At 40.4% G+C, this 27,678-nt stretch overlaps 1 protein-coding gene across 2 annotated transcripts; it reads left to right on the top strand.

Moving 5' to 3' along the window:
- The first annotated feature begins 4,871 nt into the window (after positions 1 to 4,871).
- On the top strand, positions 4,872 to 20,611 carry LOC103466336 (transmembrane and coiled-coil domains protein 3-like). 2 transcript variants are annotated; one of them, XM_008411840.2, is made up of 4 exons: positions 4,872 to 5,164; positions 15,214 to 16,142; positions 16,604 to 16,739; positions 17,828 to 20,611. In XM_008411840.2, the coding sequence occupies exons 1-4, from the start codon at positions 5,090 to 5,092 to the stop codon at positions 18,131 to 18,133; spliced, it is 1,446 nt and encodes a 481-aa protein (XP_008410062.1). In that variant the 5' UTR covers positions 4,872 to 5,089; the 3' UTR covers positions 18,134 to 20,611. The 2 variants fall into 2 exon arrangements, with proteins under 2 accessions (XP_008410062.1, XP_008410063.1); XM_008411841.2 differs by lacking the exon at positions 4,872 to 5,164 and adding an exon at positions 10,689 to 10,793.
- Positions 20,612 to 27,678: the final 7,067 nt, after the last annotated feature.

The raw sequence follows: 27,678 nt of genomic DNA, 5'->3' as shown, positions 1-27,678 counted from the left end.
TTTTTTTTTTTTTTAGTTGTTTCACAATCAAGGTTAAATTCTAGTTTCCAGGAAYTTGGTAGTTGTTAAAGTTGCCCTTTAAATAGGTTTACATTTAAGTGAATTCTGTGAAAGCTGAGATGCTTCCACTKAACTCTTGTTTTTGTAAGTAGGAATTCCTGGAAAAAAATTTGATCAAATAACCAAAATGGACGACATCCATGATGATGATGTAATTAAACTTCTCACCCATYACTGTAACTCTGAGAACAAATCCTGTGCTTAAAATGAGAAGACGGCTTTAAACAGGCCATGACGGAAGAGGGTACACAAACATTTTGAATTGAGAACGTAATGAATGCCTATAAAATGGTGTATATTAATCATTTCGCTTGCAAGCTTTGAAAGAAAAAGAAACGTTTAGCATTCATAGTAAAGTAAAGTAATCATGTTTGCAGACAGATATCAAGCTATTGTAACCAACTCAATTGACTAACCAAAATTATTCCGGAGTTTTGTGCATTGTTGGAAGCACACCGCCTCCTGGCGACGTTTATCTCAGTTCCAAGAAGCAAAATCAACAGACTTGCATACGAAGTAAGGAAGAAAAAAAAAGAAGAAAAAACTTCGTCCTGCTTCTTTGAACTCGCCTCTCCTTCTGTAAACAGTAGTTTGTTTACATGCTCGTTCTGAATAATGCCAACTCTCTATCCTGCCCCAGTGACTTATTGTGAGTAAGTTGCTGCTGGGCGCTGCAGAGTGGGCTAGACTTTCAGAGAGCGTTATTAGCTGATGAATATTTCATTGGGGCTCAGCAGAGAGCGGTGTCTGCGAGCTTCTCCTTGATTTAGTCACCCTGAAAAGACATCCAGCTAGTTAATATAGAAGTGTCGGTGATAAAAGATGATAAATAAGATTTCCAGCTCCGTTTTTAGGACGCCATCTATCAGCTTCTTCTGGGTTACCCTGTATGAACCATTAAGCTGTTCTCTCCCGAGCAGGGGCGTCGCTATTTAAAGGGTGGCCGTGGTCTCTCTCGTCCAAATTCTGTTGCTAAATGTGTGAATGATTGTTATAAGACTTATTGTTGCATATTTTGCCCATTTTATTTTTATTAAAATGAGAAATATTGAGATATAATAGAGAACCATCCATTTAAAGTCATTATGTAAAAAAAATACTTTTTCCCACTTCATGTTTTTTGGATGTGAGATAAAGTACTTTTACACCTCCACACGTATTATGWTACAATCACAAACCTCAGTGTACTTTACAGAAAATATACAATAGACAAAGTAATGCATGATAATGAAGTGGAGTATTACGTAACGTGAGTTACAAATTTATTCAAAACAAATAATGTTTCTTGCACGTTTGTGTCATGGGGGCGATAGTTTGATAAACTGTTTTATTCTGAAGTTCCAGCCTTAGAAAAAAAAAAGCTGCTCTGTTTCTGCCCACTTTGTACATCCAGAGATCAGAAATGTCATATTCTTCCTCAGAAAACAACTCGGGCTTCATCTGACTGGATGAAGAGCTTCTTTTAACCTCAGTTTTCAACAGGTTTTCTTCCACAACTGCCTCGTTAGCTCCATCTGCCTTCCCGTTAACTCTGTTAGCGYGTCCTTGCTACTCCTACAGCACCAAAAGGTTTAACTGATAGCGCATTCAGTGTTTCTCCATAGTTAGTGTTTTGCCTGTTGCCTAAAAAGCCACATTTTAGTCATGTCTGACCGCATATTTGCTGTGTTTCTACATTTCAGAAGCCAAACCGTAAATGGTTACTTCCTTTTATTTTTCTCTCAGCGACGGCTTTCCTCTTGCTACTCTTCTGAAACGCCAGATTTGTGGCAGTGAACCACCAACTGTTGYCCTGTCAACAGATTCTCCCACCATTGTTTCAGGGCRACTGGTGCGACTGGTTGGTGCAACTGGTCCTGTTTCATTTAATCTATTGTGCCACAGTGGGGAAGTCTAAATGTAGCAGCGGCATCGAGACATATTCACATGAAACATCACAAAAGAGTTAAAAATGTATAAATACGCTGCACAAGATTACAGCATAAAAAACTTGCTGTGTAGTGATCATAAACAAAAAAGGTTTGACTTGACGCAAAGCAATCGTAAAAAGTAAAATAAATCTATAAAGCCAGTCAAACCATTGAATATGATACATTAACTAACAAATGGTTGTTCTCTTTTTATATTTTGAGATGTTGCACATTTTTTAAAGTTTAATTTCCGAACCACTAGTTAATGTTTTTCCATAAAAAAAAMAACAACAACAACAACAACAACAACAACCATATATTTTGCTCAGCATCTCTTTTACGCCGGGAGCAGGAGAATGAGCAGACCCTGCCATGACAGATTTGTCACTCTACACCCACTCACAATGTTTTGGAGCAAGCAAATATAATTAATTAATAATTACTAGTCTTGTTTATGGATGCTTTTCACTCCATCGTTATGCGTTTGAAATCTTCACTTCTAATAACTTCACAATAATTCAGAGCACATCTTGTTTTAATCCGCTTCTGATCTTTTCACATGATTGCGTTCCACTTGTGCATTGCAGGCACGCACATGTAAATCAGAGTGAATATGACAAATATCCTTAAGTAGAAGCCGGGGATGAGAGTGAACCTGAGAGCCACGTTCCCGGCGTGGACACGGCTACGAAAACGCTCTGGCTGCTTCGTAATCGCTCCCCAACAGTTCAGAATGACAAAGCCCCTCATTGAAGGGCCCTGGGATTTTATGATGCAACTCAGGCTTTTGTGTGTCATGCAGGATGGATAAGCTCATTCCAAGTTACGTGAATCTGAGTGGAAAGACCAATAGGATTGTTCCCAATGGGAGGTGTGTTGCGAAACAAGCTAACAGCACTGATTACAGAAATAAACAACAATACACTGGTGTGAGAAACGTGTTTCTTTCTTCTTACAGACTTCATCTTGTTCTGTGCCACAAGAACAAGATCATTTCTGCCAAATGGCGAGACAGTCGGGCCTTTCTTTGTGTTTTCTTTATAAAAAAAAAATTGTTCAGTGATTTGAGTTTTGTGTGACAAAAAAAAAAGCCAACTCAAACAAAATTCACTAATGGTTTAAAAACCAGTAGGAAAAGCCAAGACCAAAGAGTTTTTTGTGTTAAACTCCGTTCTCTTTATGATTAGGCGTGTGAAGCACACTTACTGCCATGCATATACATCAGCTGACATGTTAAGCATCTTTTTCAGCGTTTATTGTTCCTCATTTCGAACATTCGCTGATTCAAATGAGATGCTGTGGCTATTTCAACTCGGTCATCATGCTTTGTATTTGGACATCCCCGTCATGCCAGAGACTACGTACAAAGAAATAATTCAACTGTCTCTAATTATCATTTGATGAACGAGGAGGGAACAACCTCATGGTTTTATTTTCTGCTACCAAGTGAATAACTTTAGATGTTTTTGAATCTTTATATTAAAATTATATCCCACGATTAGATCAGTTGGTGAACTTTAGCAGCAGGTTTAACTTGGTGCTTACTCTTCGATGCTGCTGCTCTCGTACTTCTTATTTTCCCCGATAAGGAGCCCTGGGAAACCAGCTTCTGCCTGACTACCAGCATTATTGATAAGGGCATATCTTCAAAAAACATGTCATGGCAGAGAAAGTCTGAATGACAGCCATCACACATGACTGAGTACCATGCACCAGAATGGAAAATACTCACCCAGCTAGTATTCCTTCTTGTTCCAAAACAAACGTGTTTACACTTTTTTGTTCAAAAACAAAAAGTAATAAATAGTTCTAGTGTACAACTATATTTTAGTATTAGTTTAGTGTAAACGTTTCAACGATGTCTATCTTCTTGCCACTTTTTCATTAAATACAGGATACGTGGAGCGCAACTGGCTCTCCCTGGTTTACGGTGAGGTTTAACTATCACATTTGGATATTTCTCTGCTTTAAAAATTTGCTTAGGCTTAGTGAGACATAGCTGTGCAGAGTCAAATGCAGGTTGCAAAAGTTTCAATGATTGAAAACCCGAAGAAGACGGGCAATAAATAACCATGTCACCTGGTAGGACTTAGAGTCAGGCAAGTTATCGCACAGATTGTTCACATGAATTGTGTACAATGGTCCTAATAAGGAACCCTGAGGAACTCCATTTAAAGCAGAAGGGAGGAAGAAAAGATACCAGAAAGCCTGGACACAATGTACTACCAGATAGTAGATAATAGTCTACAACCTGAACAGATAACCCAAATTTGTAGTCGATTTAGTGAGATGGTATGATCAGCAGTATCAATGCCTTTGGGTGAGTCAAAAGAACAAAACAACAACAAAAAGCTGCACAATATTTTTCGGCCATCTAGGGAATCTTACGACGTCCTTCACCACTTTAAGTGCTGTGAGAGTAAATCTAAAAACATTTTCAGCTGTTCCCTGATCAGTTTCGCCAGAACTTTGGGAAAGTACGCAACATTTAGAGATTGGTCTGTAATTGTTGAAATACTGACAGGTTACCACCTTTTCTGCAAGGGGAGAACAGGCTGCCCTACATACACACAGGGGAATCTTATGTTCAGAAATTGTTAGGTTAAAGATGTAACATATGATCTGCTGTGAAGTCTGTACGAAATGTTGACAACTTAATCTTCACAATTATGGACTGCTTCGCTCTATCACATTAAACCCCGATGAAATATGCTGAGTGATGTTACCAAATGTGGCCAAGTTAAGGGGAGGAGGAGTGTAAATACTTTCGCAAGGCGCTGTGCTTTTTTTTTTTTTTCTTTTTTTTGCTCGACTGGTTTTTTTTAATCTACCCCTGACAGGCAGGCGCGCTGAAAGGGTTAAGCCCTCCTCTTCCCCTCCCTCCTCTCTGCAGAGAAGAACAGGCGGAGTTACCTTCACACACAGTTGTTGTATTCAAGAGTACAGTCACCGTGTGCGGACCGTGGGACACACCGAGAGCAAAAAAAAACAAAAAAAAGCGGCGCTAAACGGGCTGAACATGAGCCTTCGGACCTCAGACTGTGTGAGCTGGAAACTGGTCCCAGTACCGAACTAAAGCCCCCAGCAAGCGCCTCTCGGGCTCCAGATGGGAGGTTATTATGCCCGGGGTAAGCGGAGTAAGCGTGTCCGTGCGAAGTTTGTCTGAGGAGGAGAAATACCTCAGCAGCCGGATGGTGAGTAATATCAGGGCGAGTTTCTCTGCCCCGGCTTTCTTTCAGCTGGTTGCGGTGTGTCGGAACCGAGCTTCTTCCCACGCGGTACCAGCGCTGCATTGTTGTCCGTTCGGCTCTCCGTCATGTGGGGCTATAACAGCTGCGGCGCTTTAAAGCTCCACAGTTTCTCCAAACAAAGAGCTTTAAGTRACCCGGTTATGCATTTGGGCGGATATAATGGATGCAGAAGATGTGGTAGAACATGAAGCCTGTGGGTGTCTGCGAGCAAAATGCTTAGAGGAGGAGGAGGGGGGGAAATATGGCCATGACAAGAGGCTGTCCAAATGATTAATGAAGTTCATTATTTGCCTTCTGCGTTTTTATTATTTATGTCAAACATAGAAAAAAAAAAAAAAAACTATCCCTATGTCTCCCTTTCACACCAGTCCCATATTGCATTTACATCTGATAATTTTCCCCCCAAAAAATGTTTCACTTTTTAATAAATGATGAGCATCAAATGTAGCTGCTGTTTGTGTCCAGGCTCATTTTAGTTTCACCAAATGCAATTCAACTCAACCGTGGGTCAATCTGTGCTAACACAATAAACCTGAGTCATCAGCATCACTAAATGAATCGTCTGAACAGAAACTAAAAGAGTTGAGTAATGTAATTTACAAAGTGTTGCACTGGATTATGAAGGTTTCTGKTTTTTTGTGGTCACTCGGTGAGTCAGTTTCTGACCCAGGTTGTTTTTTAATTAGCCTCTTATCTCCTTCCCCACAAATCTCGAAGTGTCCAGACATGTTGATGAAAAGAAAGGAATTCTGTAGGCCACCTCGCCAATTTAGTACACCACGTAGTAACCAATATTGTAATATTTTTATCATTTTTTTAATGTAAAGAACCCAATAACAGAATTATTTTCCAATAACGTAGAAACGTTTTTGAACCAGTCGCATAACCGTTTGTCAATTTCATCATATATTATTATTTCATTCGATATACAACCTTCTGCTTGTAGAAAATGTTTATTGGAACCATATTTGACCAAATCTCATTACGGTGGACATGAATAGAATAAAGGAAATTATTTCAAATCAGAGGTTGTCAAAGTAGGTGCTATAAATCCCCAAGCTGGGTGCGAATCGATGTCTGGCTGGTGTGAAACGTTTGGTATAATAATGCACTCGCTTTCCTCAGCCTAATAAGTCGGATATGAAACAATAAGGAGACATCAAAGATGTGATTTGAGCAGTTCCTTAAACATATATTTCCTTTTTTCTCAGAAAAACCAACAACTTTTATTTATTATATAATCGTCTTATAGACGTGGTAGTACTACAAAGTGCCATTACTGCTGTAATGGCAAATTTGTGAATATATGTGGTATAAGTTGGTGTTTTGATATTTTAAACCCTCCAATTACCCACAAACTGAGAAATCTTCTTTTAAATAGACACACTTCCAGTATATATTTATAAGTTTCCAGTTTGTCTGCCTTTTCTTCCCCACTTCACTTTTCTTTAAAAAGAAAAAAAAAAAGCAATAATCTGCACAATTAATAGCTGAATAATTTTTTTTCAAGATGCCTCACATTTGAATACAGAAAGTCCCACAGAAACAGGGCTTGCTTCTCTGAAACATTTCCTGCTAGCGATGTTTGATAAGTTTCCTCATATTTCGGTGTGATCAGTTAAAGCATGACGTGAAGCAGGTTTTCCAGGTGGCCGGGACWCRGAGAGGAGAGCATATGGGACTTTTGAATTCCAAGGAAGTCTCCACCTGCAGCTGAACCAACCCTTGCACCTGATCTGAGTCACCGTCAGGAGCCACACCTGACAGCTTGGTTGAGAAATATTAATAAGGAACCTCGTTACAAAACAAGGAAAAATTCTGATTAAATCATGAAGTGGTTTCATTTTAAGTTTGAGACCTTCACACTTAAAATGGTAGCTCTGGATTTCTGAACAGGGCTTCTGTCTAACATGTATAAGCAGTAAATATCTTACTTGCTGTAGAAAACTCTCTCTGCGTCTTCATTTATTATGAATCCAGATTGAGTTGTTGGTGTGGCTGGAACTAGGTCCAAGAGGCCCCACCCTTTGTAACATCAGAATACCAGCAATTATAGGGCATTAACCAACAATTATTAATTAATACAGGCATAGAACGCTTTGTATGGCACTTATTTGTTTGATTTTGATTCAGTTACTGAAAACAAAATMTAGATCAGACTGCTGAAGAATTTAGTGGTAATGCAAAGTATATTATTATTATTACTCTATATTTTAGGAATACTGCTCTTTATAACAACTTGAGCAACTCAAAGCTTATGTTRGCTGCGGATAGAGATGCGGATAGTTTTGAAACTTGGTGGTGCTCTGTTTTTTTTTTGTTTTGTTTTTGTTTTGTTTTTTTAATGTCTGAAATTGTTTTTACAAACAGGCAGATTTGTGTTTTTTGTTGCAATTTAGGGGAAAATGTGGTAGCTTATATTCTGCCACCTGACTGTCTGGTCAGAAACARGTCGGGGAGGGGTGTCTTGCTACATTACTTTGTTCCGTACTGCTGGAGACGGCTCCAGACACTTTAGGCTTTTCTTTTGCCTTTCCTGAGAAAGAACCACAGCAGTCSAACTCAAAATGACCGCAGAGCTAACTTTTCCGAGAGGCTAACCTAGCATTAGCTTGCRTTCTCTCTGTTTTGATGTGACTGGTTGATAAATTGGGTCATGACATGTTCCAGTAAATTCTGTGCAGAAAGACCCGTTTCTTTTGTGTAGCACATTTCAGCCACAAGGCAGTTTACTGTGCTCCACATGATGAAAAGATAAGATAATAAATTACTCATTACTTTGTATCAGAAACACACACACACACACACACACACACACACACACACACACACACACACAGAAATAAAAATCTTAACTGTCTTTTTAAACGACCAGATGGCATTGTGGAAATATCAACAATTTAAAAACAATAGAGCAAAACATTTGCTTACCTAACTACTTAGTTATCTTTTTTCTCACATTCTGCTTGCTGCTGATGACACTCTAGGTTTGTTCCTCCAAAACCTGTTTTTCAGCAGATTTAGTAGGTCAGCGGTCACGCCAYGAGTCATGATGTGGTTCCTAACTYCGTATGAACACCTCTTCTCCATCAGGTAGAGGACACACGTTAACGTCTCTGAAACAATGCTCCAAACCTTTCTCAGGACAGGCGGGCCCGTTAGATTTTTCATGGTTAATTAGGCGCTTTAAGCCCTCACCAGCCTTGATGTATCACCGGCTCCATTATTCATCCCATTTTTGAATCATTACACTGACTAACACCAGCATATTTACTGTAATTAGATCCCACTCGATACATGGCAAGCAGACACTGGTAGTGTTAATGGGTTATTGATTTAGTCCTGAACCGGCTCGTCTGTATGAGATAATAGTGGATGTGCCYTAAAGCGATTAATTCCCCTGATCTCATTGGGATTTTTCATTCAGGAAACCTTGTTGCTTATTTATTTATTCTGCTTTGAATGAGGGTCGTTGTTTGGTTTCATGCTGATGAAGGAATTCAAAGTTTGGACTACACAGGCAGCTGTGGGTCGCAGTTGGGAGGAGGAGATGTTGGGRTCAGCTTTTGGACTAAAATGAAAGATGTGCCCCATGTTGCTCTCTCTCCCTCTGTCTCTTTCTCTCTGTCTTTGGTCCTCGCTCCATCTCTCTGTGTGAGTCTGTATCCATGAGGATCAGCTGGAGGGAATACCAATAAGCTGCGGAGGCTTCTTCCTCTCTGCGGTTCTGTTCTCCGCTGAAGGGACGGGTTTGTTCCGTCTCCGTGAGCGTGCCAGCTCCATTCCCCTTTCATGCTCATGTGGACTGCCCTCTGCCAGAGGCCGGGCCWAATAGGTGCCCCCTTCATGTGCCACACATAAGGGTCTTGTTAAGCAGATCAGACGGCTTCGGGCCACCGCCGACACCTGTTCCGGAGACCCGACCTGGTGGTTTCCAGAGAATACAGCTGCGACTGTGTGCAGACAGAAGCATRACTTCCTCATCGAGGGAACAGCGTGCGCAGCCTGTTTGCATACAAAAATGTCTGGTTCTTTTAATGTTCTGAATGGAGGGGAGGGAAAGCGGCGTTAGCAAGGAGGTTTCTATGYGCTCTGCTAACCTGGACCAATATTTATCYTACCAGTTTTTCAGTGAAACACCCTCTGCATTCCAGTCTGTTTTAAATAATTTGTAAGCTCTCAGCCCTGCTCTGGTTCAGAGCTAGACCAATACGCTCTGGTCGTATTTTATAATGCTGCAGCTGCTTTTGCAAGAAAAATTGAACCACCAACTACATCATTGATCCAGGAGGAGGAGGAGGAGGAGGACATACTGCAGTGCAAGATAAGCAGCATCTGCAGGATTTTTATCGACTCCTGTGACTTTGCTCAGATTTGGATGTATGTCTTGTGTTAAGATTGAGGCTCAGTCAGATGGATCTTTATTGTGTGCACAGAGGGTTTAAGTGCTTCTTGACATTTGGTTTGATATATGTAGGGCATTGTGAGTGACAAGGGGGTGGGGGTCTTACCAGACTGCGGTATGGAAGAGCCACTCAGAGGTCACAAGGAGAGTCGAGTGAAGTGTGTCTGTACATATGATGGCGATTGTTGAGATATGAGCTGCTTAGCTTGTCTCGCTTATCTGCCTTGCTTCAGTTTTTCCCACTCCTGCGAATCTGCTTTTCATCTCCTTTGACTTGGGAATCAGGCCGTGGGTGAACATCTGGGGTGTAGATGTCAAAGAAATCACAATTCATGTTTCAGCCTGAGGGAACTCCCTCCTCCCACTTAAAAACCCTGACATTTGTTGTTACAAATCAAGAGGAAGAGATGTTACAATTAGCTAGCAAGAGGTTCTAATGACGTCATAACATTTTCTATTGGCTTCTGCTCAGGAAAATATTTCAGAGATTGCCTTTACGTTGATTATTATTGTTAAAGCCTTGACGTTTGACGTTTCCTCTAAAGCCAGTTATTCATAGTTCTGAGATAAATATACTAATTGCACAGAACATTGTGCTTTTCTGCTGGTCATYATTTAGCTGGTTCATAGCAGGCGCTGTTTATTTTCTCAATATGATGATGAACATGAGCTTGTTTAAACTCTTGTTTCAGATATKTTTATGTCAAGTAATATGCCGTTTTTCCCGCTGTGCATTTTAACACACTGTAGCTCCGGTAACAATCATTTCTTCCAACAACTTAAAAAGAGTCGTTGGAAGAAATGATTGGTGGATCTCTGGTAGCCAAGGTATCACAGAAAAATACCTGACTAGTTTTGTTAAACATTTTTTTTAAATGTGCGCCAAATTATTGATGTTATAAATTTGAGTTACTGACTGCCCATAGCAACAGGTGGAGGAGGGGCATTGATTCACTCTCCAAATGATCACAGTAAACCATTTACCATATTTTATTACTAGAAGTTTAAACCGCATGAATGGAATGAGGGAAGTTTTGATTGTTTTTGAAACCTGTGGCTTCTTAAACTCAGGCACATGCACAAACGCTTTGCATTGTTCAAAAACACCAAATGATTTCTGCCTCATTATACTAACACCTGGTGTTAGTCAGTGACCTTTAAGTTAAGGTAAGGTAATTTTATTTATACAGCACATTTTCAGCAACAAGGAAATYCAAAGTGTTAWGGTCTGTTCGAGTAGCAGCCAGACCAAGGYGTCCTTAAAGTCTTAAACTTATGCATCTGAAATTAAGACCTTAAAAGGTCTTAAATTAATTTTAAAAATAAGTTAGCTTTAAGTACATTAGCGACAGGTCTTAAATGTTGTCTTATTAGAACTATTTAATCTTGTATAGTCTATGTAGTTTTTCTGTTAAGCTAAACTTTGAGTCATGTGCGAAAAACTTCATTGCATTCTATGACTAGAATCAGTTGCGACTACCGCTAACTAGCTGCTAATATAGCCTTGCTAGCTAACTAGCTTCTTTTTTTTTTACGTCCATCATGGATAAGTGCAAATTTATTGCCAGTTGGCTTGACGATATTCATTGTAGCCATTGGTTTACTTCTGTTCTGATACAAATGTGACTTATTTGTGATTTTCTTTTGCACATTTCTGCCTTGACGCAGGCCTTAAATTCCACTCACGACCGTCTTAAAAAAAGTCATAAATTTGAGTTGGTGAGGACGTTCTCCTCCTCATTCCTTCATCAGTGGCCCCAGCCCTTCTGGACAGACCATTTTTCACCCTGCTGCCTCTTACCCTGTAAAGAAAGTGTGAAAAGTAGGGCAGCGCAGCATCAGATTTATGTGGATGTTTCCATCAGCGGGAGGCTACTTCATTTAAAGCCAAGCCAGTCATCCAGGGAGCAAATTCTCATCAGAGTGACTTTCACTCTTTAGTATCCAGCAGCGGCAATAGAAAGGGGTTCATTCAGTTGAAATACGGTTTCATCAAACCTCTCACCGGGAAGCCGGCTAATGTCATACTCGCTAGTGAGTCGTGGTTCATGAATGAAGCTGTGGGTTGTGTGTGATAATCCTGTTACGTTGATGAGGCCTCTTCTTGCCAAAGTCAGCCTTGGTTTTTTTTTTGTCTCTCTGAGTATGCGGCCCTTGCCCTCAGCTGTGCAGCACAAACTCAGAGCTTGTGCTCTGGCCGCAGTGTAAATATACTGATCGACGCAAACACGACRCACCGCTCTCCGTGTCTTAAATACGTGATCGAACCTTCGCGTAGAAGATGTGCGGACCACTGTTCTTTTTTTTTTTTTTTTACAAAGTAAGCACCAGATATAGAGGTTGCCTGAGGGTAAAGTTTAAATTCAGTGCTTCAGGAACAGTTTGTTTCCTCTTGTGCTGGGTAGCACAGGCAGTTTGTTGTGCTCATCATTTGTAAACCAAAAACACTTGGCAGCACAAGAGACCAACATACCAGCCTCGTTCACACTTCCTTTTAAAGAATAAAGATAAGCTTTTGTTCATATGGCAAACAGGTTTGACGATAGGGCAGCGTTTGGTATGTGTGTGTGGTTTAGGTAATCTCTGCAGGCCGCACGCTGGACAGAGCTGGATYGTGATCGGACACAGGGCTCCTCGGACTGTACGCACGTCAATCCATATGTATCGAGCTCGGTCAGAGACGGAGCTGAGGTGGGACATGACAGAGTGGCTTTTTTTCCCTCTGCACAAAAAGAGTTCTGTGTCCAAGGAGGGCAGATGGGAGGGTGGGATGAGGACAGACGCTGAAATGCCCCCCACGCCCACCAGCAGGCTTGAAGTTATGAACATTGGCCACTCTGTTCAGCTGCCACACATAAAGAAGTTACAGCGCAGTCTGCATGATAACAGCATGATAACGTTAAGAGAAACATAATCTGGTTGCGTCTATTTTAAACCAGAAAAGCTACAAGTTTTTTTTTTGTTTTTTTTTATCTTGATACCAGTAACTGACCCATGCCTGCATGACACTAACATTAAAAAACTTGAAATATTTGTCCTTGAGTTTACCTTTATGATAATAGTTGAGAAATCTTAAATGGCTCCCAAATTACCAAACATATTACGTATTGGAACAGGGGCAGGTTTATAAAAAACTAATAATTTATAAGCTTTTATCAAATCCAGGAATGATGGCAACTTGTGTGCTGCCATTTCAGAAGTACATCACCTGAAAAATCTATTTGCGTTCATATCTATTAGAGACTATGGAAAACGTTTTGCTAAAGTTCTTCAAAACGTTTCATGAGATCCTGAGGGACAGCACTGGACTGGAATTYGCAAKTTTATGTCAAAAAAAGCTTTTGTCTGTGTAAAATGCAGATATTCATAGTATAATTTGGCAAGTAAYTGGAATCTGCATGGATAACTGGATCAAACTTCAGTCTAGATGTGTAAAGAAGCAGCTTTCTGTTTCAGTCTGAGGATTTGTTCGGTTTGTGTCAACACACATCTAGTTATAATTCATCCACTTCGGGGTTAAGCCTCMGCTCATTTCCTCATGACTGTCATGTGTTCGTTAACGTCAGAATGTGCCGATCAGTTGCTCAAATGTGAAGCTCGCAGTATGTGACCAGTCCATGGCGATGTTGCAATGCTAAGCAGGATTGTGGGCCTAACGCCTCTTAATTCAGCTGAGCTCTGTTTATTTGCTTGAATAACGGCGTTATATTTGCCGGGGATTAGCGCAGCTTCGTACCACCCACGGTGCTCGTTGTACAACACTTTGCTGTTTTAGTTTTTAACAGCTTGCACTTCCTGTCATAACACCAGCGTTGAGCCTGCGTTCAGATCTTTAGATGCCACACCAAGCCGCTGTTGCCGTTTCACTGCACTGGAAGTTGATTTCCCCACCTCTCCTTTACGAAAAGCAAAAGCACATTTCAGAAACCCAATAAAAGTCAAACTTTACTTCTTCTCTCCAGTTTCCTCTTCTTCAAGCGTCTTTTGGTTTCCTGTCATTATTAAACTTGCTCGCATGCCTCTTAGCGTCGCTCTTTTACTTCCTCAAAATGAGCAGCCAAGAAGCCTTGGTTCTCTTCTGGTCACTGAACTTTTGACTCAGTGACAAAGTGAGTGCAGTTTGCAGTCCTTGTGGGGAGAAACGCTAATTAACTGTAAAAGGAGGGAAGGCTGCGTCTGGGACAGGGATTTTCTGAGCCCCGTGGCTTTTGTGTTGCGTTACGTCTGACCTACATTACATGCCCATGCTTCTTTGAAACACATTTCATAGAGGCAATCTGAATAATGTCGTCTGCGTTTTACAGCATAAACAAATGGGATTACACACACCGGCTCGTAAAAAGGAGCAGATGTGCCAAATAAGAGCATTACAGACACACCCAGATGGTCTCACAGTGTCAGCAGTGCAACAGCGTGCAAATGTTATTTGGAGGTTCACACTCGAGCATTGAAGGCCGTTGGAGAACATAGAGAAGTATCGGTAAAATTAAAACTTACTCATTTGGAACCAGTGGCACCTACTCACAAATTAAAGTTTAACATTAACAGTTGGGTACATTAGGATTCATGTACAATTAGCAGAATAGAGATTTGGTTTTTTACTTTTAAAAGTGTTTTAATGTAACTAAGGATCTTTCCACACCTGAGAGTCTGGTGGACTGGGTTCGACTGGGGATCAAAAGTGCAACATTTGTTGTATTTTCAGTTGGTTTGGTTCACTTTCACACTGCATTGTGTCAAACTATCTAAACCTTTTGTAAAACCTGTTCACCCCCTTGCCTGTGGTGACACAAAAACCTTCAAAGAAGACATGTCCTCGTGTCTTCTTTGGAGGTTTTTGCTGGTATTTGGAGGTCGCAAATTGTAAACAAAAATGGAGTAGCATCAAATTTTAGAAGATGTAGGATTTCTCCTTGGTGAAAGATCAGAAGCCACGATCGAGCTGGAGTTCGATTAAAGCGGCTGGTGTGAATGCACCGTAAGTTTAATTTAACTATGCCTAAGATCGGTTGTACCAATAAATCGGCCGGCCAATAATTTGGGAAATCGTAGAAAGCAATTGGCCAATACTTGCATGAGAAACCGATCTTATCTACCTCCGCAAAGGTCTGAAAATCAGCCACTGAAAGAGGACTGACTGACTGACCCGTCCTCCAAGTCACATCTGCCCGTGTACAATTAGCACCAGTCGGTACACTTTTGCCAACTCGGCGACTGTGTTGCAATACATAGAGACTTTTCGAGAAAACAAATTTGGTATTGTTGGGTCAGGCTTTTTAAAAATCGATCATCAGTCAGAAAACTGCAATCAGTGCAACCTGAGAGTATAATTAAGATTATTTTTTCTACTCAAGTTGGAAACAGGAGGATTTTACAGGACTTTCCATGTGTGGTTGCAAAACCTGCCAAAGATTGCATCATTTATGAAGTAATAGCCATACCCTGTGGGCTGTCAGCGCATGAGGTTGTTCTTTCATTTCCTCCTGGATGGACACTTTTGCTGATGAGACACATTTCGGTTGCAGAACATCTTCTCTGTAAGCGCATTGGTCCTTAATAGAGCTTCTCCTTTTTGTTTGCACCGCAGGACCGGAATACGGAGGCCGGATTACTTGGCCTGCCTCTGTCGATGCGTCGGGGTTCTTCGGACAACAACCTGGACCTGGACCTCAACGACGGGAGCCCCCGCCAGGCTGTCGTCTCGGAGGTCCACCGGAGTCGCTCCTGCCTGGACAACCTCCAGCAGAAGATCCTGAAAGTCACGGAGCAGCTGAAGATCGAGAAGGCCGCCAGAGACGAGAACGTGGTGGAGTATCTGAAGCTGGTGAACAGCGTGGACAAACAGCAGCTGGGGCGCATCAAGCAGGTGTTTGAGAAGAAGAACATCAAGTCGTCACAGAACATCGCGCAGATGCAGAAGAAGCTGGAGCAGTACCATCGGAAGATGAAGGACAGCGAGGTTCTCCAAAGCCCGCCACCCCGGCCGCCCTCGGCCAAACGCAGCACCATACCCAGGGAGTCGCCTCGACAGCTGAGGGACATGACCAGCAGCGGGCGCCACCCGACCATGGACAAGATCAAAACCATCGGGCCCGGCGTTTCTCTCTCCCCTCCTTTCTTCTTCAGCAAACCCAGGGAGTTTGCCAACCTCATCCGGAACAAGTTTGGCAGTGCCGACAACATCGCTCAGCTCAAAAGCAACCTGGACGCGTCGTCCGACGGAAAGGGGCTGAGCAGCAGCACGTCTTTGGTTAGCAAGGCCAAGTATCCCAGCGACGACGAATGCTCCTCAATTTCGGCAGACAGCAACGGGAACCCCGGTGCGGGCGGAGCCGTGGTGGGGCAGGGGCAGCAGCCCGGGGGAGACGGCCACGGCAAGTTRGAGCTTGTCTACGAGGAGGTGAGAGAGATAAGAGAGGTCCAGAGCCAGCTGGAGGAAGACATGGACGAGATTAAAGAGCAGTTCAAGAGGGAGTACAGTATTCTGAGCCAAACACTACAAGAGGAGAGGTACAGGTGAGTTGTTTACCGCTTCCTGATCACAAGAGTTCAGCAACAGACCTGATTTGTTGCAGAGTTGTTGTTTTTTTTACATATAGAAACCCAAGTTTTTTGGGGGTAAATGTGAAAAAGCACAGACACAGTTTCTTTATAGAGTGGAGAATTTTGTATGAATATRAAATCTGATTTAATTTAAAGTTTCTTCCAGGTTTGAAGATGATGAAATTAGAGACTTCAATCCATATCCCATCATTTCGGATTCATACAGTATTCATTCTGTCTTTATGCGTGTCATTTGTGTGCTCTATATTTAAGGGCCAATCACTGTAGAAGTACATGATATAAATTCATTCAAAACTGAGAACTTGAGCACTTGAAGGGTTTTAAGATGAGGAATCGTAAACTCCTCCCAAGCATGTTTTTTGATKTAGCCAAAATAGTTTCTTCAATCCGCATTTCTGCGTTCTGATTGGCAGGTATGAGCATCTGGAGGACCAGCTGAACGACCTGACAGAACTTCATCAAAACGAGATGGCAAATCTGAAGCAGGAGCTGGCCAGTGTCGAGGAGCGGGTGACCTACCAGGCCCAGGAAAGAGCCCGGGACATACAGGTTTGTACGGGTCAAATACATTTTGATGATGCTTAAATCTAAGCAGGAATCTGCAAAAAGTATACTCCTACTTATTGCAGTCTTTTTCTGATTTTTCAGAACTTTCTTATTTGTTCAGTGTGATATCTCTTAGATGGTTCTTMAGACGTGAAGTCAAATCTGAAGTTATAATTTGGATCTAGATGTAAAATTAAATCCATCTTAGCCTTTGGGAATCGGGAATCAAAACAACAAAAAAGACATGGCGGCCATGTTAGTTTTTAAGGTTGATGCGAAATCTCAAGAAGAGTGACTTTATGTTCATCTTTTTTTTCCAAGTTAAAAGTTAGATTGAAAAACTTACGTCAAACTTTCAAAGAAAATAATCCCCCCCCCCCTTTTTCTGAGACAAACCCTGGAAGTGGAAAAAGTCCAAATCCTTTTGCAATTTTAATTATCTTGTCAGTATGGAGGTACTTGGAAAAAGTATTTAGTGAGCTCAAGTGATAACCCTAACCCTAAACTTTATATTTTTTGACAACTTCTGTATTTCCTGATATTCAACATTTTTTTATCACTCTCTCAGCCAGTGTTTTAAAAACATTTAGGGTTTCTTGAATCCTAACTTTATACCCAAATCAATTTGGTAAGATCCATATTAACCCATTTAGGCCTTAAAAGATCCACGACTTCTATCACTACTTTCTCACATTTGTTTGTTTCAAAGCTTTCGTAGTTCCTTATTTACAATAGTTATAAGTGTCTGTTTATAACATTCAGTTTGTTTKAATTATTTTCATGCTTATTCAATCATCCTTTTAAGGTTTTTTGAACACATTGTTGGGAGTCAGATCAAAAACTTATGTTCTGCTGCTGTACAATCTGAAGAAATCCTCTAATAGATACAACAGCCCTGTGTTGCATTCAGTTATTTTCTGCTAGCTGAGCYTGACTGAGATGCTACATTTCAAACATTTGTGGCCAGATATTCTTCCAACGTCATAGTTTTTTTTTTTTTTTTTTAATTTTTATAAAGTCATTTGATGATTAGAACGTCACCCAAACTGAGAAGCCTTCTGACTGACGGCGTCTCTCCCTGCGTGTCTCAGGAGGCCCTGGAGTCGTGTCAGACTCGCGTCTCCAAGCTGGAGCTCCAGCAGCAGCACCAGCAGCAAACGGTGCAGCTCGAGAGCCCGGACGCTCGGGTCTTACTGGGGAAGAGCATCAACATCATGCTGGCCATCATCACCGTCATCCTGGTGTGCGTCTCCACCGCTGCCAAGTTCGCCGCGCCGCTGATGAAGAGCCGGTATCACATGGCCGCGACGCTGCTGGGCGTGTGCTTTCTGACCGTGTTCTGGAAGAACTGGGATCGTTTACAGTACGCCATAGACAGACTGCTGGTGCCCGATTAACAACGAKAAGATCGCTCTGAAACTCTGATTAACTTAATCACCTTTAGTTGCAATAGGCGTCTAAGAAGATTGGTTGTACAATCTTCAAAGGACGCAATYGCCGTCATTTTTAGAGGTTTGCGTTTTTAAAGACCGACTTAAATTGAATTTCTTTTGTTATTTGTTTGAATGGAATTTTAATGTGTTTAACTCTGCTAAAGTATAAAAAAAATACTATTTTAATGTTTTAGTCAATTTTGCTACTTTCTCATTGAAATTTTCACAAAATAGTTTAGGTCAGAGCCAGAATTAAACAAGGTGAGAAAGTTTGTTTACTGAAGAAAAATGCAGCCCATTCCATCCCATTTTGTTGCAGTCGGATTATCACACACTCAGGAACAAGACATTACTAATACTAATAGTCACTTTTTGGCCTAAAAGAGTGGTTGGGCAAAAATACTCTTCCTTTGTTTTTGGCAAGTTCTTAGCTTCGCATTAAGACACCAACAAGGATCCTTCTCAGACTCACAAACTAGATTCTACCCCAAAATTGCAAACTAGAAGCGAAAGCCCTCTATTTCTAGAGGTTTGTTCAGAAAATACTTTAAAAATACACCTTTTTGCTTTCTCTCAACTGCTAACACACTGCTAGCAGCAAGTAAGACTAATTTTGCATCACATCAGTCATGATTTGCTATTTTGATCATGTCAATTAAGACAAGCAAACAAAAAAAAAGATCCCTAAAATATACAAACTGGAACAACTACTAAATTCRGATGGGTTTGGTTTCCAGGCATTTCTAATATTCACTTGCCTCTACTTACCTGTAATTCTCTATGCAGGTCAGCAGTTAGCTAAGTTTAGCAATGAATAAGCAGCAAATTGCTAAGCTAAGCTTCTAATTTGACTGTTACATAGCAGATGTTGTAAAAATATGGAAAAAGTCTGCATTTTAGCACTATTTTAGAACTATTTTAGAATTTCTGAACTAGACGTTTTCACCTATTTTAAATATTTGTTAGCTAAGCAATTAGACTTCTGTCTTTGAAAATTTTTAAATAAGCTGTTCAGRGGAGGAAGAGATMATTTATAGTTTATTTTTATCTAAAAAYGAAATTGGAAACTTTCACAAATACACCTACCTRCTTCCTTCTTGCCAGTAACCTAAATKTAGCTTAGTATCAAWTTTGAAACACAATGCTCAACTAAGCTAAACAAACACATTGAGATCCTCAAATGAGTGGCTGTTCAAATTCAGCAAGCCAACATCAAAACCTATTGTTTAAAATGCACTTACTTGTTTGTTAGCTCGTGCTAATAGCTACTTGGCTAAGTTCTGCCAACAAAACGCCATCAAATTACTAAGCYAACCTCATTTGAAAGACATGTTCTCCAAAATATGCAAAGTAGAAACACAGGCTCTCTATTTTGAAGTTTGGTTTGCAGATTTTGTTGCGTTTGCAGTCTGAGCTACACTACCAGACTGCTGCGTTGCCAAATATCGAACTATTCCACTTAAGGGAGAAACTACAGACTAAAGCTAATGCGTCTGTTCATCATTCTTAGTCTCTGTTACCGTTTGCGTTGTGTTCATCTGTCTCATTTAACTGTTGTTGTTTAATGTGCAATATATTTGATTTCTTGGAGCACTGTTTTTTTTCCTTTTTTTAAAAAAATAATTCTTAAAGGAGTGAGCGTTTTACATTACTGATTTACAGCAGTGACAGGGGTTTGTTGCTGAAGAAACGTGTAAAGAAGTTGTCATCAGTGCTGACATGAGAGATCCATAAACATCTAACCCACTGCTGGACTCTGATAAAACCAGCTGTCTCCTCTCTTAAAGGCCAAAAATCAATGGAGCTGCATTATCTTGCTGGTCGCCTGGTAACAACAACACAGCAGTACTCCAGTGCAGCCACACACACACAAATGCACAAAAAGGCACAAACCCACATTTTGTTGCTTGGTTTTTCTATGTTATAAAAGTCTTAAGCGCTTACCCAGTTTCAKTACTCTGTTTTCTAATAATGTGATGTGGAGCAGGTGGATTATACTGTGAGATRGGGCTTTTTTTTCTTACAACTAAGGGCAGTTCTTTTTAATAAACTGCCTTGAGTTTCTGAGGAAAACATCACTGTGTTTTGTGATTAACTACAAGCCAATGTTTTTGGAATCACTAATGTAATATTTTATGTTTTATCTAATGAGCATTGTCTAAGAAGGACAGCACATAAATGTATAAGGACCACTGATGATGTTTCTAAATCCGTAGTAGCACAGTTTTTGTCACTGTTTATTGCACCTTTTTGTTTTTGTAGATTAAATTTGTTSTTCTTCTTCTTGTTTTTTTCTTTTGACATATTTGAGGAAGTTTYTCCATGATCTCGTTTACATTCTGTATTTTCCTCCGGTGCACTATGTGGTCAATCAGTTGTATGTTTATGCATTCTGTGCCTTTGTCTGATCATTTCTGTTAAATTAAACATTTTTAATCAACATGTTTGACAGGTTTCAAACTGCTGTGCGAAACCATTTTTTTTCTGCAGAATTGCACGATTGGGATTCTTCTACTAGTATTCTATTATTTTTGCACAGAGAGTTGGGGAAATGCCACCAGACTATTGGGCTTTATACGTCTTTATTTCGTTGTTCTAGAGAGGGAAGTGGAGGAAAGTTCAAAATTTGCATAGTCAGTTTCAGGAAAGGATCTATTTGAGTATTTTCTGCATTGATTAACTTGCAGGTTTTGTCTTTTCAGCCTTTATTTCTCCGGGGGATTATTGCAGCAGGAGTCTGATATTACTGCAACCACACTGAAGTTGTTCAGCTTGCAGCCCCTTWCTASAAACACTGAGAATTTCAGGAAGACCTAAATTAATAGGAAGTGATGTATTTAATTTGTGTCGAATGGGTGGATATCAGAAGGTTGGGGCACTTGACAAAAGATAATTGAAGCTTAATATCTAAATTTGCATGGAAAAATCAATTAATCCTTCAGGGTGTAGAAAACAGATTTTTTTTATGATATATGTAAACAAAAACAACCATACATACAGATGATTTAGGGAATAAACGAGACTTGTTGGAGAAAGAGTCTCAGTGGAACAAAGTATTGTTTTTATTATGTTTTTGAAAGACCAAGTGAACCATTAGATAATCCCAAGGTAAGTGGTGGGAGAAAAAGACACATATGAGGGTACAGGTAAAAAAAAATGTAGATATTCAAAACATTCTGGGAATGTTTCTTTAAAGGTTCCTTAAAACCACAAAATTGAGGCAAATGTTTTCTCATGCTTTCATAATATAGTATTTAGATGGCATTGTTTTTATAAAAATAAAAAAACCTTACATATTGGACATGAAAGCTTTCTGGAAAAATTAAAACCATTGTGTTCATTATACGTTTTAATTTAAAGGGTGAAAAATATGAGTTATAATGACAGGAAGATTTTGAATTTGAAAATAAAAATCCCAAAATTTTAAGAACGGCTGAAAAATTCCGTTCAAAGAGGCTTCCTTGACTGCAGCTAAAGAATCTTACAGTAGTTGATGTGCAAGAGCTTAAATACAAGTAGGTATTTAACATTGAACAATTAACACTAAATGTTAGGTTCCTGGTATTGTATTATTTTATGACCACTCAGTCTTTCTCAGATGGATAAAGAAACTGAATAAGTAAACAATACAAACTCTTGAGCTAGCAATTGRTAGGAGTGTGCCTCAGTAGTGCTTGCAGTTTCCTGATGCGACCACTGGGGGGCGTAGATGTTTCAYAGTTGATCTGACTGGACTCAAAACAGCTGCAGAATACTGACTTCATCCTACCAAAGTGGTTCAAGCGAGCTTTCTTTTTTTTTTTGATATGGAAAATTGATCTCTCTTTGTCAGAGTCTGTGCTTTATAAAAAAATAAAATAAAACATTACAACCAAGGAGAATTGCAAGAATCTCATCTTACTGTTGCTGTGCATAAAAATCCAGCTACTTTTCCCCATGCAGTCCATTAATGTCAAACCTGAGAGTTGGTGTTAAAGGTTGYGTTGACAGCTGTGATCAAGAATGCTTTCCGTAGCACGATGAACGTGTGATGCRGCGGGTTGATTTAGCTTCCCGGAGGGCAGACAATTAGGGACGCATTCGCTTCCAATTAAATCAACTTTAAAGACTGAGTTTAATGTCGTCGAACAGCCAGTGTGGTCAGCAGCGTCACAGTTATGGCTCAGACAAATRGGAAATGCAAACATCAGCTGTATTTTTAGACCACTGTGGTGAAGACTTTGGAAACCAAAGAGAAACACTAAGCAACTCTGGACTTTCCTATGCTGCTGACTGAGATCTAAAAATAAAGCTGAYTTGKTMTGATAAAGCACACTTTAAGGGCATATCMCAATGGCTSCGTCCTGTAATCTCTGCTGCCTCTGAAAATTGATAAGGTGATAAAACAATGGATGCTCTTCCCATAGTAACTGCTGTAGTTACAGCTCCTGGAGGTGAACTGTTCCCTGCACAGCACCGATGCACAAAGAGGCTTTTCAYGGATGAGTCATCAGAAGGGAACCTGTAACCTCAATGCTAAGTTCAACTACAAAGTGACAGCATTATATATATGTATATATAAAAAAGGTTGGGTATAAACTGAGCATTTAGGGCTTAACTATGAATTGCATTTTTGTGTCATGAAAAGAGAATTTTCATCAGAGACAAACAGTCTGCCAAATGTTAATCAGAGGCTGAAAATACTCAGCTTTCAGGTGYCAGCCTAACTCACAGAAAGCTTTACACAGATCAAATTGTCAAGCAAATAAAAAATAAAAAGAAACAGAAGAAGAAAAGAGACTTTTGAATTAGACAATGTTTAGATGTAAGTAGAGGTGTTTACTGACAAGTAGCTGTAAAAATCAAGTTTATTCGTAGAATACGTTTAATATAAACAGATTTAGCACAAATTACTTCAAAGAGACTAAAAACAGACAACTATGAAAAGATCAAACAGACTCTTTAATGCTTAAATGAACAGTTAAATGGATACAATTTGAATTCCTAGGATGACTCTGCAGTTTGGCTTCGGCTGAGAGGAAACCATTGGTTAAGCTCATCAAGACGACCAGCTCTGTCCTGGGATGATGATTCTTTGACCCAGTGCAGGAAAACTCCAGCAAAACCAWCATCTCTCATGGAAAACTGGCTGCCTGATAAAGCACTGGAAAGCTCCATTAGTGATAAGCTGCTGCATCCTAAATGCACAAAGGAGCGTCATCAGATATCCTTCCTCCCAGCATCAGCCACACTGAGTAACCATCACTGCTCCTAGCAACCCCAGTTAGATGTTGCAACACAACACACTGGTAAGTTTTAACTTAAACYATGACTTTACCTTCTTCCCCATCAAAACGGGGAAGAACAGGAGTTGTGGCRACTGAAAGCGTGTGGTTGTTGGTACCAGATGGGCGGTTCTGAGTATTTCTAAAAGTGGAGATCTATTGAGTCTGAAAAAGAGAAACTACTCGGTGAGAGACGAGTGGCGTGGTTGGTATCGCTCTTGTTGATTTCCGAGGTCAGAYGAGAATGAGAAGACTGGTTCAAGGTCATATACACAGGCAACATTTGTTGGTTATGGCATGGAGCACACCATCTGGGAACATACAACCCAGATAACCCTGCAGCAGATCGGGTACGGCAGTAGTAAACCAAACATGAACATAAAAATGACACCATGATTTGCATAGATTCACCAAAGTTTGACTGGTCTGATTGGTCTTGATTTCAGCCCAGACATTCAGACAGTAGAGTCATAATTTGGTGTAAACAACGTGGAAGGATGGATCCATCTCACCTCATTTGTAAAGTCATTCTAGAATTAATAACATTCTCACAGCTCGAAGCGGTCCTACCTGGTGCTATGAAGGTGTACGTAAGGACGCAGTTGGTGAACGTGAACATGTGTGTCATTGGTRTAGAGAGCTTAAAAGTAAACCTTGAGGTACACCATAGTCCCAGCTATAACTGGTAAACAWTTTCCTACATTTATAAGTAATTTTCCATCAGTGAGATATGATTTGAACCAGGTGAATCTATTTGAGCCTACCTGATGGAACGATGGTGTCTACAGCACTAGAGTCTGTGTTTAGGTCTGCTAATGCCAGTAGTGATAGTTTGTTCATAGCCATATGCTAAATTGCAATGGGAACTCTGTAGCTCTGCATAGGGCTCATGTTTGATCTCAAATGTAGTTGTATAATGGGGGAGTAGCATGCATGTATGTCTTTGTGTGCCTCTGAGTGGGAGAACCAACAATGTTTCATACATTTTTGCAGCACCCAAGTCCCCTGGGGAGACGGTGGGGGGGGAGAGAAATAAAATACTCTGATTTGTGACACAAAGATCCTAACACACACTGCAACGCCCTCACACAGAGGCTTAAAAACAGGGATTATGAGCTATATTTGTAGGTGTGAATGTAGAGCAATATTTCCTTTCAGGTCTCTCTCATCTCTTTATCTTGCGGCCGAGCGTTTCCCTTTGATCTCAGCTTCAATTTGGTGTTTTTCATTGTGCGGTCCTATGTGGCTCCTGGAGCCCACTGGCCTATTCACGGAGCTCCATAATAAGCTTCTAATTATCCCAGGACCTCATCAAGTTTCTTTGAGGAGGGAGGGGGGGCACAGCAAAGCCGCCTCCTTGTATGGGTTGGCATGGTGACTGTAGAGGGGATGGAGACCTGAAGGAGGCCAYCAAAAGGACCGCCATGCTGTTTTGTTTTCTCTTGTAGCAGAACAAGGGAAGTGAAATGTGTTATCCATGTGGATGGGGGGCTTTAAGTGCTGTGGCTTACATAAATATTCACACACCTTAGAGCTTTTAATATTTTATTGCCTTTCTGACACAAGTTTAGATGTCTCCTTTTATTTTTGGCTGGGATTAATATAGTCTCACATAAAACAGTGCATATTGTTGAAGTAAAAAACAAAATCAAAAGGAAAGGTGCATGGTTTTCAACTTTTTTTTTTTTTGCAAGTAAAAATCCAAAAGCACAGTGCTTTTTTTTAATCTCTCTTACAAGGCACTGTATGCATACCTCAGCTTAAGGTATGGATAAAAGTGCAGCTCTGGAAAAAATGAAGAGACCACTACAAAATGATCAATTCTCTGATTTGACTCTTTACAGGCCTAYATTTGAGTAAAATGAACATTGTTCTTTTGTTCTATGAACTACTGACAACATGCCTCCGAGATTCCAAGCAAAATTTTTCGATTTATTTGGAAAAAATGAGAAATGGTCAAAATAACAAAAAAGATGCGGCACTTTCAGACCTCAGAYAATGCAAAGAAAACACGTTCATATTCATTTGGAAACAACAACACTAATGTTTTAACTCAGGAAGAGTTCAGAAACCAATATTTGGTGGAATAACCAGGTTTTCAGTGGAGCTCAGTGGAGAGAGGTCTCTTCATCTTTTTTTTCCAGAGCTGTTTGTGTCGAGTTTTAATTTGTGGGCCAACCATGAATGAACTCGGATTATGGGAAAGTTCTGACCTCTTTAGCAGCTTCCGCCCAGCTCTACGTAGCCTCTTCTGGTCGTGCAGCGCCCTTCCCATTTCCTGCTTATGGTGTCATGGAAATAGTCAGGGTTCCTTTCCTCTGCTTCCACATGCCGGAGAACCACAAAAACACTTAATGCTGCCTGCGACTAGACAAGCGGCTCGGTGACGCTGCAGAGTCTGTGACCAGAATTAGAACTTCAAATCATGAACAGATATAAATAGCTGGTGAAAAATGGGGAGTTTTTTTTTTCTTCTTCTTCTTTTTTTGTGGAGACATTTGTCATTAAGAGATTCGTATAAATCACGCCCTACAATGCCCTAATTCAAAGACCCCTTCGATTTCTTTTAGTTGCTAGGCAACCACGGAGCGCCAAGGCAATGCTCGATGTTAAAGGCTGACAACCCAGCGGGGTGAAAAAACAGTGGATTGTTGGTGGAATCACTATCTTTTATAGCTCCGAGGTTCCATTACACGGCCAGCTGACAGTGACAATGATACACTGTCACCGCTGAGTAATTATCCAGCCCTGTTCGTCCCTCCGGTGTATGCTAACACATTATGTCAGCTGAACGTTTTCGACCACTACCGTCGAAGAAGAAAGAAATCGGTTAACAGTTGACAGATTGGACATGACAAACTTTGGCTTTGAAATGTTTGCTGAAAACTGCAAACAGGACGGACAGTTTTTCAGAGATTCAGAAAAGAGTCAGGAACAATTACCACACAAATAAAAGGTAAACATTTAATTGAATGGGAAAAAAAGGATTTCGAACAAAACACGACTTAGAGAGACGAGTGTACTGTATGAGAAAAATAAACTTTTTTCAAGTTGATGCAGAACATTTTTTTCCTCTGTTTTGGATTTTATGAAATAGAGCAACACCAAGCAGTGCATGGAAATGAAAGAAAAGTGTGGAAACTTTGTTAGCGCGATCCTTTTTGGTGTGACTCTGCAAAATGAAATCCAGTGAAACTAAGTGCCTTACATCGACTAATTTAGTAGCTAGAATCCAACTGTGTGAAATGTAATCTTATTTCTGCGAAGGCCTCTGAGGTTTTGCTGCAGCATCGCAGAGACTCTCAATCAGGGCTAAGGTTGGGGAGAAGTTCAAAGCAGGATCTGGTTTTTAATTAAGCAACATCACTGTTTCATTCGTTGTCTGAAATACACAAAGTATGGCACAACTACAAACCTACTGAGACCTGGATGGATGTCCACCTGTCTTTCTGACTGGACAGCTGTTAGCGGCGCACATTCAGATGAGCAAAAACACATCCGTGACGACACAAATGGATCCAGAACAACATCTAAAAGCTCCCCGACTCTTCACTTACGTAAGTTAAGTTYAGTCTTCATAATTCAACAATAACAAAATRGCACCTACGGGAGAGTGGCAAGACCAAAATCAGTCGTGACCGTAAATAAATTAAGGGCCAGATTCACAATAAAACAAAAAGAAATTTGATGAGCCCCAAAACTCTTTGGAAAATGTTCTGTGTTCTGGTGAAACGAAGTGGAACTTTGGGAAGATGTGCATCGTGCCGTATAAGTGGCCTAGTCAAAGCTTGCAGTCGAGTCAGGCAATTTTTGATACAAAAAACCCGCAAAAATAGTAATCTGTCATTTGKAAAGCGGCAATCCTTTTTCCAGAAACGTATCCATCTATGTTGAATATAATTTGTTGTTTAGTCAGGACTAGTGAAAGGCCGCAGCACGAGGAGAATGGACAGATTCCTCTCATGTGATCTCACACCTTATGGAAGTACACTCTGTTACAGAACAAACGCCGTCTTTCAAACACTCCCCCACTACAGGACAATCAGGATTTATCCAAATACACACTGCTATAATACACTTGACTATTCACTTAGCTTGTTTATGTTAAAATACCAATAAGAATAAGGTCAATTTTTCCTCTTTATTGTCACAGTTATGCTGAAACATGTCAAACGAATCGTAAAAGCCTAAATGCAATCAAAACCAGCTTGAGAAATACACATGTAAAAGTCTAGATCAAATTAC

The sequence above is a fragment of the Poecilia reticulata genome, linkage group LG6 (genome assembly GCF_000633615.1).
Source record: "Poecilia reticulata strain Guanapo linkage group LG6, Guppy_female_1.0+MT, whole genome shotgun sequence".
Lineage (NCBI taxonomy): Eukaryota > Metazoa > Chordata > Actinopteri > Cyprinodontiformes > Poeciliidae > Poecilia > Poecilia reticulata.
This window is presented reverse-complemented; position numbering and strand designations above follow the sequence as displayed.